Consider the following 15,381-nt stretch of genomic DNA (forward strand, 5'->3'; position numbering starts at 1 on the left):
AGCGAACTATTCTTGCCCAGTTAGTTTCCGCAAAGCAATTGTCTACGACAGACGCATACACCCCATCCCCCGGTTAGCACGCACCCCTTGGAAGATATTGCCATCATCCATCCCCAGCGCCGGATGTAACATGCTGTCATGGCTTTTAGAAATTTGAAGAGGTTCCTTTGAGATGGAAAAATAAGAGCCGCCACCTCTGCGTGAAAATAACGCGCAACATTCAACAGTAACAAGCCATTGCAACTGTAAGTTTACAGTAAAAAAATTCACGACTTTAGCCTAGCTTGTTGTACAAAAATACCGCCTAAAGTACGCTAATATGTAAAATTTGAAGACTACAGCAATTTCAGCTACTCTATTGCGCTCAAGGAGACAAGACTTGGAGAATAAGAATTTACACGGGGAGGGAGAGAAGAGGTAATAACTCAATGCTCAGAAAAAGTGTCCACCCGGTGCTTGCTCAAGGGAATTGCCAGACCTGCCGACTCCTCAGTGCACACTTCATGAGGCAACCCGTTGAAGGTGTAGGCGACAAAGAGCTGGCGTAACGGACGCCTCCCATGGCATGCCGCACGGCCCAGGCCCGCACAGGGGTCGTAGAAGCCTTGCATATCAGCCCAGCGCCCAGGGGGCAACCGAATCTGATGATTCTCCACTATCACTTGCAGCGGCACCGTCACGTCGATAGATAAAGCCCCTCCCGCATCGGCAGTGAGAGGAATGCCCGGCGTTGTTGATGATAGCTGTCCATAGAGTGCGTAAACAATTACAAGACCCCCGGATTCTTTCTCGGCTCGTGCCACACGAGACGAAGTGTGCTGCATTAGAGCTTGCGTTGCTAAGGCCTCGCTTCGCAGCTGTCGCAATTCACCTCGCAGACGCTGACGACGAATTTCCTGAGCTTTCGTCAACTGTGCCAAAACCCATGGTTCGTAGACGAGACTGCGAACGAGACAGTAGGTCAAGCTTGGAACCAAAACACCGTAGGTGAAAGCAGCGGGGTCAAAGTTATCCGACAGTTTAATTTGCAGCACGTAGGATTGGTCCCCTCTATGTAGTCCCAATTTCATGCTCAGACCGCGCAACCAACTGATACCTATCTCGCTGGAGACTCGAGACAGCTCGGAGAGAACACAGTTGGCGCCAACACGCAGCTCTAGCAGGTCAAAAATATTACAACTAAGAGAAGCGGAAATACGCCCCTTCTGTGGTATCGTCTCTAGCACGAGATCGTCCTCCTCGTCCAAATTTGCATCCCAGTCGGCAGAGGACTTTTTGGAGGTCCAACGGCTTGGGGTGAATGGCTTGAGTAAAGGGTTCAGCCAGGGCCAATCGACAAGCGATTCAAAGTGGAGCTTGAGTGAGGCGGTGCCGTGACGGAGATGAGTTTGCACTCGGCAGGAGCGCTCACCCTTCTCTGACGCCCAAAACACCTCACTAGAGAAACCACCGCTGAGGTTGAATTTGTACTGCAGGCGGGTAACGATGTGAGGTGTCACTTGAATGTTGGTAGCAAGTGAGAAACCGGGAATTAGACTGAAAATCGCACTGTTATTGCGATTCACCGAAGCTGCTTCCAAGCCCACAGATCCTGTTACGCGCTCATGAAGCTGCTTATTCAACTTCACAGAAGCTCCAAGACCATAGCCCCCACGACCATAAGAGAGCTGAAAGAAAGACAAGAATAATCGCGTGTTTTAAAAAACAAAAAAGTGCTTAGGAGCCAACTTACAGTTGTCTCAGTAGAAGAGGCGCCTATAATGGGTGTTTTGGGAGACAAGCGGTGCACCCAAAGGCTAAAAAGCGTGCCTATACCTATCCCGTTGTGGGTGGTCACCTGGCCGACGAGACTAACGGTATTGTAGGGTGTGCGGAGTGCCGTTACCGATTGAGAGACAGAGACGTCGTAGACGGACAGGGAGGGTGAAAGCATGCGTTCCTCTGGTGATTCCTGAGGACAAATTAACCAGTGTAATAATTTTCCTATACAGACCGGATTTAAGTAAGAATAAGAAGAGGCAAGAAAAGAAACATTTTCACGGCTACGAGGTCTGAATAAACATACATGGATAGCAAAATCCAGCAGCAGAGAACCACTAAACAAACCTTGAGATAGCGATCGAAGAAGTCGGTCATATCAACACCGCAAGACAATTCGGAGGTAGGCTGCAACAGATGTTCACTTTCCGCTTCTTTTGCCTTCTGCTTTAACAAGAGGTACTCGAGACGTAATTCTGGAGCTGATTTGTCCCTTACAGCCAGCTCCCAACCTTGAATACGCAGACCTGCAATCACGAGAACTAAGAGTAGAACACCATGAACAAGCTCATTTGTTTAATAAATCTCCCTATACATTTTGTCGATACATACTTTTGGGTCGCTAGCTCTATGTGGAGAATTGATGGCGTTCACTGAACGCACTACGAAGCGTCTGGTCTCACACTTCTACCACCGTTTAGCTTTCGAAGATTCTGACGATTATCCTTCCCTTAACAAAATCAAACTTGTAAAACTGTAGAATTACAAGTTGTGATTTCCGAGAGTGACTCTCTAAAATTCATCAAAACGTCTTTCTCATGTACTCTTCTGCGAACAGGTGGCCATATTTTTTTCACGGTGATCTTCTATATTCGCCTCATTCTGCAAAAGTAATGCAATGATGTGCACGAAACAGCACCCCAAATAGAAGCATTTATTTCAAGCACTACAATTTTACCCTTTAGATTTAATGATGAACGTACAAGAGCAGTGACATCTTGGGCACCAAAAACATTTCCCACAAACCACGAGTTAGCAATCAAATCCTTAGAAAGACGAAGAAGCATCGACGATTGATAATTTTACAATTAATGACAAAATTTCATACTAATTCTCGCCTATTTCTTGCCCCATACTGTTTTGTACAAGGAACATTCCTAGCCAAAGCAAGGAATTGAGGTCTCACTCACCCCTAAAGCCATACTGGTCATAGATGGCGCGTCGATGAGGATCGCTGAGAATGTTGTAGGCGGCCGTGAGACGTCCAAAAGCGGCCTCGGCTGCGGCCGAAGCCCGCGTGTGTTTATCCGGATGGAGAAGACGCGAGAGACGTCTGTAGGCTGCCTTCAGCTCCGCCTCATTGGCATCACGAGCGACACCGAGGACAGCGTACAGATCAGGTGTGGGATCTTCGAACTCGACATCGTTTTCAACTGCGGAGGACGCACCCCCCAACTCTGCCTGCTCTTCCACAAAGGAGAGGAGAGAGGGGTCCACCATACTGCTGTCCTCATCGTCTACATCAATTGAATCGTTCAAAAGCAGAAAGTTCGAATCCGATGTTTGCCGCGGGCTTCCACTTTCAGCGTACATTTTACTGGAGATTCAGCTGAATAAAATACATGAGGAACATTTAGCAAAATTTACACAGGAAAGCCGAAAACAACTATGTGTGCATCAACGATGGCTGGTTGACATTACGAAATGTAGGATAAATTACACACCCTAATAGGCGTAACCAATACGATAATCGGTAGCCTAAGTGTTACTTTACAAATTCGTCAAACCCTACAAGATAGTTAACTTCATTAAGAAATGCAAAGATAATCTAGTTAACAAGGTCTGGAAGGGAAAAGACGATTCATCAAATGCAACTTCTACCCAGTCAGCTTTCAATACGAGAAATCCAGCTAACAACCCTCACTGGTACGGCGACAAGAAGTTACCAATTGCATGTTATTTAAAGATGGCACGAATGTTGATGAAGCAACCTCCTTAAACCATAACAACACCCTCAACTCACATTAAAAAAGCAAAGACGCAACCACCCCCCAGCAACCGAAGGAGCAGGCGATCAAGGAGCAGAATGCGTTTTCGTAAGGAATTATTATTAATGTTCATTACAATGCAACATAGTTGAGAGGTGAAAGGCAAACAAGAAGGGGAAATGCGAACCCGAACGCCTAACTTTAGTCCTCATCTGGAGCACGCGGGTCACGAGGCTTGGGACCACCAGCTGGTCTTGACATTATAATCTGTGATGGAAAAAAAGCTCACGTTGCATAAGAAATGAAGGACGAAAAACTGTGCTTGACTCAGCCAACTCACCTGATCTACACGAAGAACAGTGCATGCAGCGCTAGTAGCAAAACGAATGGCCCAGTACTTTGCTCCATGAAGATCGAGAATATTAGCCTCCTTGGCATCGCGAATGGACGGATCGAGCTTTTCCGTGGTGACAAATCCAGAGTGAATCTGGCCGGCCTGGTGATTGGCGTAGAGTTGAGCTATTATTTCGGTCGCCTTCTCGCCAGCGTTCTCTACCAACGCCTTGGGCACAATCTCGTAGGCGCGAGCGTACTCGCGAACGGCGTACTGCTCTAGACCAGGTATAGTGTCGGCGAGAGAGAGAAGAATGCGAGCAAGCTCAATTTCGCATGCACCGGCACCCGCAACGACCTTCTTACAGCGAGTCAACGCTTTATAAGTGTTTACACCATCGTCAACGGCTCGCTCAATATCGTCCATTATGTTGTCAGTGCTACCGCGGATTACCAGAGTAACCATGGGTTTCTTGCTTGAGCCTGAAATAAACATCCGTACGTACACTGATTCGTGCGATGTATAAAACAGATGACAAAGACATGTCTATACCTTGCTCAAAAATAACAACATTGGTGTCAGCGATTTCGTCAGTACGAACCCGCTCTATGAAGCCCAGCTCCTCCGGGGACGGGATAGTGAGTGTAGGCAGAACAGTGGCACCGGTGGCTTGACAAAGCCGGCGCACATCGAACTTGCTCACGAGACGCACCAGCATAAGACCACGTTTGTTGGCATAGTGCAACGCAAGCTCACTAATCTTACCACCAGACACAATGACCTTCACACCGTCATCGGCAATGCTGTTGATGATCTATACGGCAAAAAGATTTCCGAAAATAGAATGTTTAAGTAAACGAAAGTAACAGAATGAAGTACAAGTCTTACCTTTTCCATTTGACCTTCTTCACCCTTCGAGAACTCCTTCAACTCATCAGCAGTGTGAAGCAAAACAGTGCCCTTGGTTTCGGTTTGCAAGGCTTCTAGTGGGCAAGAATATATGGCAATTTTTGACTGAGTAACAGTATTAACATCGCCCTCGACATCGCGACGAAAAACCATTCCTTGAACCATCGTAGAACTAGTCACACCAGAACCCTATGAGGGAAGCGGAAAATTAGGCGTTAGAATAAATAACTGGAGTAAGCGACTTACCAAAACCTTCAGAACTCTGACATTGTCGACGTTAAAATTGCCATCGTCGGGCATTATAGAAACTGCGGAAAGATTAAAGTCAAAATACGGTGCCTACTGCATGCGGACGCGATAAGCTGAGAAAGGAATTCACTAAGGTCCAGTTGTTTACTCATCAATGAGGTCTTAATAACAGGAGCGACTTCCGAGATATCCTTTAAATCACTTATCTCCTTGACGACAATTTCTGACAGAGATAGACACAAATTCACACCCTACCATCCAAATACTGAAGAGCCTTCTTCCCGGCCATTTCGTAGCCTTCAACTATTTGGGAAACGGATAAGCCCTAAAAGAACAATTAGCCAAATAAAGTGCACTGTTTTGAGGAGGTCTCGAGCGTTATCCAAAAGTGCACCAGCTAGTTGGAAAACCAAATTTGTTCCATCTCCAGCCTCCTGTTCCTGCTGCTGAGTTGCAAGGATTAACATTTTGGCAGCAGGGTGCTGAACTTCAAGTTCTCTAAGTATGGTCGCAGCATCATTGGTAACAAATTGTTTCCCGATGTGATTGATGACTATCTTGTTTTGACCGCTCGGGCCATAGGTAGAGCGCGTCGTTTTTGCTATACTTACACAGGCTTCTATGTTACGATAAACAGCCTCCTCAAGACCTTCAAAGTGCTATAACAGGGTTACGAAGAAGCCGAGAGGTACCCTTGTGCCCTCCTTTAGCATAGATGCATAATTCTGAACTTTCGGCACGTGAAGAGCCATCGTTGAACGCACAACACGCCAGCTAGCAGATTATGTGAGCCTGCGCAATATGGGCTATCGCGAACAAGTAAAGCCTAAAGTAACCATGGGAGTCACCAGAATAAATCTCCGCATTAGTTAGGGAACTCAATTACTAATGGACTGCCTATAATAAGGTTCTGCTATAAATGGACCTGAATTAGCCTTTCATGTTTGATTTCGATTATGACTAGAGTAGCAGTAGGTTCAGAAAAATTCATCAGGGTTGCCAAAAAAAACAGTCGTTCTAAGCTATAAAATGACTAAGTCTAACCCTGCGGCCTATTTTATTTTAATGTATGAAGTGGTATTTATAAGAATTAATTAAGGATATATCTGATGTGTTGATTGGCCAAAATACAAGTTTTAGCCTAAATTGTTCCAATTGCCAAGAAAGGAGTGAAGACCCATGATAATTAATATATTTACCAATGGTTCTTCCGATTCGGTGTTAATAGTACTATAGGATTCAAGGCGTCGACCCACTAATTTTACTTTTCGCGTTCCGAATTGCTGACATAGGCCTAGTAATTGCTGTAACTTATTGGTAATTTCCAGCTCAAATGAGTAGATCGGGTTATGTCAATCGAGCGATTTCCTCGGATCCCCATACATGCTAGCCGCAAATGATTTACTCGTGGCTAGTGTTTACAGTGTGCACTATGAGGTGAAGATTACTTGCTGGTCTTCTGTGCATCCAAGGTCAGTTTGGAGTCTACTACAAATTCTAATAGCAATTGTAATGAGTTGGTTGTTTGTTTAAAAGCCGGTTTTGCTAAAGTGTAACTTTGCCTCAGCTGTAGAACCTCGCCGGGTGGGCTGACTTCCGAGCCATGCTTGTTGTCCTAGTGCCTTCTGTATGTCGAATGCATACATTCTGCCCCATTGTTTTCTTTCGTTTTCAGAGAAGCCTCGGGGTGTTGCAGCAAGCACTGCTTTTAAAAATAACATGCCATTAAAGCGAACCGAATCAATGCCAATGCCAGCACTATTTCACAGTACCTTCGTATAGTTTCCAGTTAGTGGTTTTATAATGCTCCCTTTAGTGTGTAGATAGCTGGGTGAATTTCGTCCGTAGCTCACTTCTCTGCAGTTAACTTGAAGCCATGTTGGCAGATATTCCGAGACCCTTTGCTAATTTTTGTTCTCTTAATGGGTTTGATTTTATCTCGTATAAGTCCTAAAACTTACTGTCTGCGAGGGCGTTTTTCTTTCACTTATTGTTGAATACGTTACTTAGTCGTGTTTCCTTTCTTGACTGGATTGGTTAATACCTCGCTCCGATGGTATGCAGTACCTTGTCAGCTTGTAGCACCATCCACCAGATCCTTCTGAATGACCTGCGCTAACTAGTGGTTTGGCGTGAATTTCCTTTCCCAGAACTCGTGTTTTCTTTGGCCATTTAGATTTGTTTAATGTTGACATTTTACATACTCCCCAACCCTTTGTAAACCCTGTATTTTTCATATGTCATAAATACATGGAAGATTTTTGGCTAAAGTGTTTGCCTTTTGTGATAATCAAATTATGCGCTATAAATTCTGGAGTTTTACACGCTCTGCGGCTTCTTAACCTGGTCTACTAGTATTCAAGTGTTCAAAGATGCTGTTCTCTTTGTTCTATTTGTTTGCTTTCTATCATCAATATGCGTACTACCAAGATAATTAGGCATTTAAAGCCACTAACTCTGTAAGGGTCCAAATTTAGTCGTAGTATGTAGTGGCACTCTTATTAGACTGTTTGGATTAAGCTTATCTGCTATTTTTTACACTGACCGGTTGTACGACAGGGCGCCTGCGATTCTACGAATGTAGACAGTTCCTCCGAAGAACCAATTGGTGAATTCAATGGGTCTGCGATTGTTAAGAAAAGATATCAGTCCCCACTGGCAGAATCTCTTATTGGATGGAGCTTATTCACTGTCCTTGCGCTAAAGGAGTCCCAACTCTCCATCTGTACATTCCTTTGCGGTGCTCTTCTTTCAGAGCACCTCATCATCTACAGAAACCACCGCATACCCGGAACTCGTGTCTCCGACTCACCAGCTGGCGCTTGGCTAATCTCTCTTGTCCCCATTATCCTCTCCTTTCACGATAAAACCATCGCATTGAATCTAATCAGTGCCTCATTAGGCGCTTTTGTCCTTCTTTCCTTCCTCTACACATCGGGAACTTCAACAGCCATCCATTTGTCCCTTTGGTTTATTTGTGCTCGCGTTACCTATCTGACTCCCACCTTCAATATTCTCCTTACTTTCCTCTTCGTCCTTCTCCTCTCCATTGAACTTCTCTCCAGCTATGTGGGTTCGCTAACAATCTGGGAGGCCATTCTTCTAGCCCAAATTTGCTTCGCTTTTCACACCAACACTGTTTTTTTTATCATTCCTCTGCTCTGTGTCTACACGATTGGACGCTTCAAAATGGCACCTAGTTCCATGACCTTTGGGACGCTTTCTATCTCAGCGATGTGGCTGTGGTCGCTGCTCTCCGATGTCGTGGACCACTTGGTGGACGAGGAGTCTTACTTTGATCCAATGTCTGTCCTCCACTTTGAACCACTTCAGTTCATCACAGATTTGATCACCCCCTTGAATATCTTACTTGTTACAACAGTATGGGCACCGTTATGTGTTGTTGCTGTTTTGGTTGTGGCCTACTTTAGTCAAGGTGTTAATGGAAGTAACAAAACACCATTTGCTCTACGCAAACTCTTTCACCTCCTGGCTGGTGTAGTTTATGCAACAGGGCTGTTGGTCTCTCCCACACTGCTCTCGGTGGCTGCCGTCTGCGTCCTTCTCGCCTTCTTTTTGATTGAGTGGACTCGGCGAAGTGGGGTGAGCATCATTTTAATTTTATTCAAGGAAACTTTATAGTCATGAAGTGTGTAAACCTCTACTTGTGCATATATCTCGGCCATTTCTTATTGTAAGCACTGTTATGGAATCTAGTCAAGGTTTAGAAATGTCCTTTGTTACAGACGACTTTTATTCCTCAGGTTAGCCACGCGAAGCAGAAGACCTGACGATCTGAAACCAGTTGCATTTGATTACTGGCAAACCTCTAGAATGTTTGAAATAAGCTGCAAAAGCTGATACGTAAACTTTATTCCCAAATACGTTTCACTGTTTAAATTGGGTAATCATTCGACAAAACTACCTTGTTTTTCATTTCCTATAATTTGGACCAAATTCCTAGTTAAAAACTTGGCATTTCATTTTCATTGACGTGTTAAACTGACGCAATTACGGCTCCTAGTAACTAACCCTATCGTTCAGAGAGGTTGTTGACAAGGCGCTTGATTTAGGTTCAGCTAGCGAAGATGTTTGATCGAGTCTACATTTTTCCTTACCTCGATTTCTTTGACGTTATTGCCTAAATATAATGATTGTACATTGTTTCCATTACCCCCGACACATTGGTACGCAATGTTGCTTAAATATTCCAGTTTGGCTAAATAAAATAGAGTTGTATTGTTTCATTAAAGTAAAAGTAAAACAGTTCGGTCTCCATGTTACTTATTTTTCTGTTCTAGCCTCCAGTGGCATCCAAATTCTTGAATGATGTACTGGGACCCTTTAGAGACTTACGAGATAGTGGTGAACTCATTTTCACTCCCATTGCTCTGCTCCTTGGTTTGAGTCTCCCGGTTTGGAATTTCTGCTATTCGTGGCCTCAAGACGACCGTAAGTCTTACGCCCGTTAAAGTACTATCCAGGTCCTTGAGGTGTTCTTTCATGTTACCCCAAAAATAAACATGTAGAAGACATTTTTCACGTTGTTAAGTTACTGATGCTAGGAATGAAATATTTGGACTTAGAGTAGCAGGGCCGTTGTCTCAAGTAAAGAGCAGCGCAGCAACCGGCCAATGCACGCATTCAAACTTCCTTCAACAATGCTGATTTTGTCATCTTTGTGGTATTGGGGAAGTCTGGAAGGTTGGTGCAAGACAATAAAAACGCAACAAAATATGTTTTCATAGCTTGTTGAATGGAAGTGGAATAACTTTCATTGTTTGCCAAATCATGATCTTTTATCGCCTTAAAGATAGCAGCCAGTTAGCGATCATCCGTCTCTCTGGTTGTACAAACGGCCGTTCAAATTCGGTACTTTTGAAATAACCACAAACCAAATTTGAAAGAGCTCTGAATTTCTATTCGTGACTTCATTATAAATGCATAGGAGGACTGGCGCCTAGTGGCCAATCAATTCATATCTACGCTGGCAGTCTTTGAAATGCTCCGATGTTTCAAATTCTTCGTAAAATATTCTTGAATATATGCAGGAAGTAGAGGTGTTGAAGAGTGGGTCTTATCAAAGTTCATGTGACATTTCTCCCAAGTGCAGAAGAGCATCAGGTAGTGTTGGGTTCGTAACCTTACGAAATGGTGCCAAACATTCTGCTGTCTCTAAGGTAGGTTAGAACCGTAGGTGACGTAGACTGATGGGACGTTTTATTGTCCCATCATGACGCCAATTATTCCTATTTTGTTTTTTTTCTCCCCATCTGATTCTTTTTTGTCTTATTAATTGTGTCACGTATATATGACGTGCGGCCTCAGGTGGAAACTGGGGATTCACATATGTGTGGGGTTGGTGGTAAACGTTTTAAGAAGCTCAAAAGTGCCATTCATGGGATTCTCAAATAGGGTTTGAGAGGTACCCACCACGATACCGACTTCCTTTCGATGTCTGCCATTTGTGTAGGAGGTCTTCCAACGGACGGTAAAGTTTGATTTCCCTCTTTTCCACTCAGCAATACCACCTCAGGCTTGGAGCGGTGTGATAACAATCGCGTTGGGTGACAGCGTGGCGGCTCTGGTGGGTCGTCAGTGGGGTCACCTGTGGTTCTGTTGGCCAGGCACCCATCGCACTCTCATCGGCTCTGGCGCCTCATTCGTATCTCAGGTAGGAACATTCGTTTCCCCACTTGACACATCTTTAACAGGACTTTCTGTCTCACTTTAATTTTTCATCTGTTAGCTAGTTGAGTCTGCAATGTCCCTCTTTCACTTAGTTGAACTTTACTGACCAAACAGTATTGTCGCTGACTTTTTTACATTATAATTGTGCTTCCAACCTCATAGCGATCTTTATAGACGCTATTTGGTATTTTTATCTAATTTAACTGGCTGCTCCCTGACCATAGGCAACAAATGCTAAGGGTTGTTCAGAACGGTTCACCATTTTTTGCTTCTTAGCTTTGTACGACATATCGACATAAATGCTTGTTTTCCTTACGTCAGTGTTTGCTGCTTCTTTCGCCTTTCACAAATCTCTCATCATTCTTCTGACCAAACTCTCAACAGATGTTGTTGTTGGGTTGGTAAGGCTGGACATCACTCATGAAGCCTAAATTGGGCATTCTCTGACTCCTCTCCGTTGACTTTGTGGGACCTGTTGATTAAAGAATCTCGAGAATGGCTTGTCAATGTGCAACAGCATGCAGCGTCATCGCTACTTATCCTCCACCAATCAGCTGGACTAGCATAATGCTGTAAATAGTTCATTAAATCAGTGCCTTTGCTTGCTTCATGACTCGTTACAACTTTCACTGGTAACCCACGCCAACAACTGAACCTGGATGCCAATACACTGTCCGGATTTAAATAGTTTAGGCAAATTCTCCAAACGATTTGGCCATAATTTTTCGGGTGCCTTGTAGATGCTATTATGGGTTGGCCTCGCTGCCTTCTACGGTTGGCCTTGGCGGTCTGGCGTGCTGCCATTGGCGTTTGGAGTGCTGGCAGAGGCCTACACCGAGCAGATTGATAATCTGGCCATTCCCCTTCTCGTGATGTCTCTTTGGCCCTCCTCGTGATTTTACAACTTCTGTGTGTCTGCAAGCCTTCTTCTACATCTATGATGGTGGTCTTTTTTCCATAAAAATCTATAGCTTCTCTTGGATTTTTGTCTTGAAGGCTGATGGGTATAATTCTTGTAGTAAAAAGTATCAAGGAAGCGTGAAGTTTTTGCTCTTCAGGGTTAATCCAATAGATTTCAACGATGCCTCTTTCTGCGCTGTTCTGAGAACGATTCAATGCACTTGACATTTTGCCTAAACAGACGGAATTTGTAATGTAAAGCATCATGAAAATTGGGAAAATGTGGCCGTCTTTGCAGCACCGCCAGTCGATTTTAGAATTAAGACATAATAGTGGGGTGACATAAGTGCTGCTGACATACAAAAGAGCTGGGGGCCTACTAGCATGACTCGGAGGTTACGCTGCTCAGCGAAAGTACATAAGCGGAGCCTTAAGTGTCCGCTAAACCAAAATGAGGAGTTAAGCTAATAAGAGTTAAAGTGTGATGCAGTCCCGCGTTTCAAATGTCGCCTCCGGCGCTCCCCTTGGCCAACCTCCTGAGCCGGTCAGCACAAGGTATTCGGTGCTGTGAGGTAAACACCCACAAACCAACTGCGCCAGTTGATGAATTTGCGTGGAACTGAGGGGATATCTAACTACATCACTGATCCCTCTTAGCAATTCCACTAAGTCTTGAGTGTTACCCCGTTTCGTAACTCTTTTGAGGGAAGGTGTGATGTTTTGGTCATCCCGTGTGCCTACCACTGGTCTGAAAGCAGAATCATTTAATAAAGGGCGGAGTTTAGAATTGTTTTGTAGGGGTAGGGTGTCGTGTCTATTCCTCTTTGTTACTTAGGTCTCGCCTCAGTGCTGCCCAGTCATATGCCTATCTGGGTTCTGTCCAGCTAGCAGAGAGGTGAAGGGGGTACCACGTGTTCCCTTGGTTGGCATCGTCATACAGGTTCCGTGGACCACTCTGTAATGAACTTATCCGGATGGTTAACAGCTAGTGTCGCTTCTGTTGTTAACAGCATTCCTGGAGAATGCGGGACTGCCGTAGTTGCCAAAGATAAATGTCATTTTCAACCCTTCCGTAAGGGGTCGTCGCAAATACTCCCATCGGCACCCTATGGCCTGTCATTCCAAGGTTTAGCATTCAGTAATAGAAACTAGGATGCTTGTCCTTTAGAATCGAGCTTGCATTTCGCTGCCATTAAGATGGCTCCCCGCGTCTTCCCTGAAGTCGTGAGAAGTCATATTACTAGGGCGGAGTGCGCACTGCCGAAAAAGTGTTCTCCAGGAGGGCCATTAACGATTAAAGCGGTACTAGCTGTGAAACATCTGGAAAAGTTCATTATAGAGCTGTCTACGGGACCTGTATGAAGATGTCAATCAAGTAAACACAGGATGCCCCCTCCACCTCTCTACAAGCTGGATAGAACCCAAACAGGTGTGGCTGCGCAGCACTGAATAGAGAAGAAATTGGTAAAGAGAAGCAGACTTGAAACCGCACCCCCACAAAGCTGTCTCAAATACAGCTTTCCTAAATGACTACTTTTAAGTTATGTTCATACGACTAGCGGTAGACATACTTGATGTCCTGTATCCAAGGTACAGCGAATGAATTTTCCAGTTTTAACTACAAAAACTGCCTTAAACCATTAAAACGGTTAGAAGAAACATTGGGCAATCCACGGCCTTGAATCCCGCAGACAGATCGATAATCTCCACGTGTTGAGGAGATCGGAATGTCGTACGCTGTTGAGAAGCTTCGAAGCCAAGTAAAAGACGATGAGAACTGTGTTGATCAAAAACGCATCAAATGGTGTGTCTGACGAATAACAGCCACTTCTACGCTAACCTTCTTTAGGATATGCCTTCCTGGACCGCATCATCCTGGGTATTTTCAAAACTCCACCCTGGTTAGCTGGAGTCTTACTTCTTTCTTAGTTGACTTAATGTGAAGGAGAGCTCTTCTTGATGCCTTGTATAGCTGAGTTACGAGAACCTGCTTACGTCCTCATTGCTAGGCGGAGGCACTTGTGGTCTGCATAGCAATACATCCGAAATTATACAGTAGATTGTCAAACAAGAGCCTGTGAAAGTAGTTGTTCGCTTTTTGACAATGACCTAAGAATAACTTATTATTTAAGCTTGATCAAATAGCTAAAAGTGCAATAATTTTCATGCACCTAGAGCAAGGATGCAAAGCGCATATTCTCCAACAAGCCTGGAGAACACTGGAAGTTACGTCTGCCAGATAAGAGTCCTCTGGATCCCTATCGATTGTGGATGGATGACAGGAGGGGATTTCGGCAGGACAACTGGTACAATGCTCCTAACGACTGTGTAGAGAACATTAAAAAGGTAACGCCTTTTTAAATAATCTGCTGATTCAACAACTCTAACTGTTGCATGACTGTTGGAACACAAACGGAAGCGGTGCGGCTAATCAAAGTAATCGACTAGTCGACCATTAAAAGTGCTCCCAAATACAGATCCATTGTTGTAAAATAAGCGGAGGGCGAAAATAATAAATCTAAGCATGAATCTAGGTAGCAAAGTCAGCTGAAATGAAATGTTATTTCACTACCAGCTGTTAAACATTGTACGTATCATTTTTGAACAACTCAGCGGTGTTTTAAGCACGGAAAACGGTATTATTATTTACCATTGACTTACTTTACCCAAAATAGAATTTTCACACGCCTTACTACCGAGAAAACCATCACAATTTGATTCCACGATCAGAGGAGTTGACCGACTTTTGGGAGAGGCATCCAGCACGTCTGCTCCACGACTATGCCTATCGAGTGCCGGATTACTATCTGAAACGCAGGGAGGAGATTAAGGCTACATGCACCCTCGACTGCCTGCCCCCATTCAAACCGCCTTCAACCAAAAAGGTCGGTGAGGGATGCCTTATGCGATTCCAATTCATGGCGAATAATTATCGCACCTTCGACGATGGTTATGCCGTTGATTTTGATCATTAGGTGCTTACAAATATTGCCTTCGTGATAAACGGGTATGAAATCAGAAGTGTTCTCTGACTTAAAAATGCTGAATTCATAAAAGCGCAAGCCGCCGTCTGCTAAACATTTGCTAGATTTTTATAAAAGGAGGTCAAAATACATTCGTGTTGGCTGATGGATTATAAATGAAATCATCCGGGAAAAAACAACTCACTTCACCTTTTAGCCTTTAATTAGAGAGTTGCAGACTAAGTGGTGTTAGATTGCACGTTTCCTGACATATAAAGGTAGCACATTTTTCTAATGATTTCTAACAAGAGTGCACCTAAGCGTCAGTAATGGAACATTGTCAGCGCAGCCGCATATAAAATGGAAAGCAAAAATATGAATTGCTTGCAAATTTCAAAAGAATGTTCATAAAATAAAAAAACTCTTAGACGTTGCGACAGTACCACTACAATAATTTTCTTTGTGAAACATATAATCAACAAACAGCTAGGCTTTAGTTTTTAATTGTTTTTAAAAGGCTTACAACACAATTTCAATTCGAGACTAACTTGTTTATGCCTAGTTGGAAATATCATGACCACCCTGTCAT

At 44.0% G+C, this 15,381-nt stretch overlaps 3 protein-coding genes across 3 annotated transcripts; 1 reads left to right on the top strand and 2 right to left on the bottom strand. All coding sequences in view use genetic code 11, as the record gives it.

The window, feature by feature from the left end:
- Positions 1 to 425: 425 nt before the first annotated feature.
- On the bottom strand, positions 426 to 3,351 carry EGR_04640 (DnaJ subfamily C member protein; the record flags this gene model as incomplete). The annotated part of the gene is made up of 4 exons (XM_024493889.1): positions 426 to 1,667; positions 1,733 to 1,951; positions 2,107 to 2,300; positions 2,949 to 3,351. 4 exons carry the CDS (start codon positions 3,349 to 3,351, stop codon positions 426 to 428), a joined length of 2,058 nt encoding a protein of 685 aa, XP_024351642.1.
- Positions 3,352 to 3,947: 596 nt separating this feature from the next.
- EGR_04641 (T-complex protein 1 subunit theta) lies at positions 3,948 to 5,990 on the bottom strand (the record flags this gene model as incomplete). Its single annotated transcript, XM_024493890.1, has 9 exons — positions 3,948 to 4,013; positions 4,087 to 4,562; positions 4,633 to 4,894; positions 4,969 to 5,178; positions 5,236 to 5,297; positions 5,333 to 5,461; positions 5,494 to 5,563; positions 5,595 to 5,897; positions 5,931 to 5,990. The coding sequence occupies 9 exons, from the start codon at positions 5,988 to 5,990 to the stop codon at positions 3,948 to 3,950; spliced, it is 1,638 nt and encodes a 545-aa protein (XP_024351643.1).
- Positions 5,991 to 7,423: 1,433 nt separating this feature from the next.
- On the top strand, positions 7,424 to 11,825 carry EGR_04642 (Dolichol kinase; the record flags this gene model as incomplete). The annotated part of the gene is made up of 5 exons (XM_024493891.1): positions 7,424 to 7,455; positions 7,827 to 8,841; positions 9,540 to 9,690; positions 10,761 to 10,912; positions 11,670 to 11,825. 5 exons carry the CDS (start codon positions 7,424 to 7,426, stop codon positions 11,823 to 11,825), a joined length of 1,506 nt encoding a protein of 501 aa, XP_024351644.1.
- Between the last annotated feature and the right edge of the window lie 3,556 nt (positions 11,826 to 15,381).

Source organism: Echinococcus granulosus, assembly GCF_000524195.1.
Source record: "Echinococcus granulosus chromosome Unknown EG_S00030, whole genome shotgun sequence".
In the NCBI taxonomy this organism is placed as follows: domain Eukaryota; kingdom Metazoa; phylum Platyhelminthes; class Cestoda; order Cyclophyllidea; family Taeniidae; genus Echinococcus; species Echinococcus granulosus.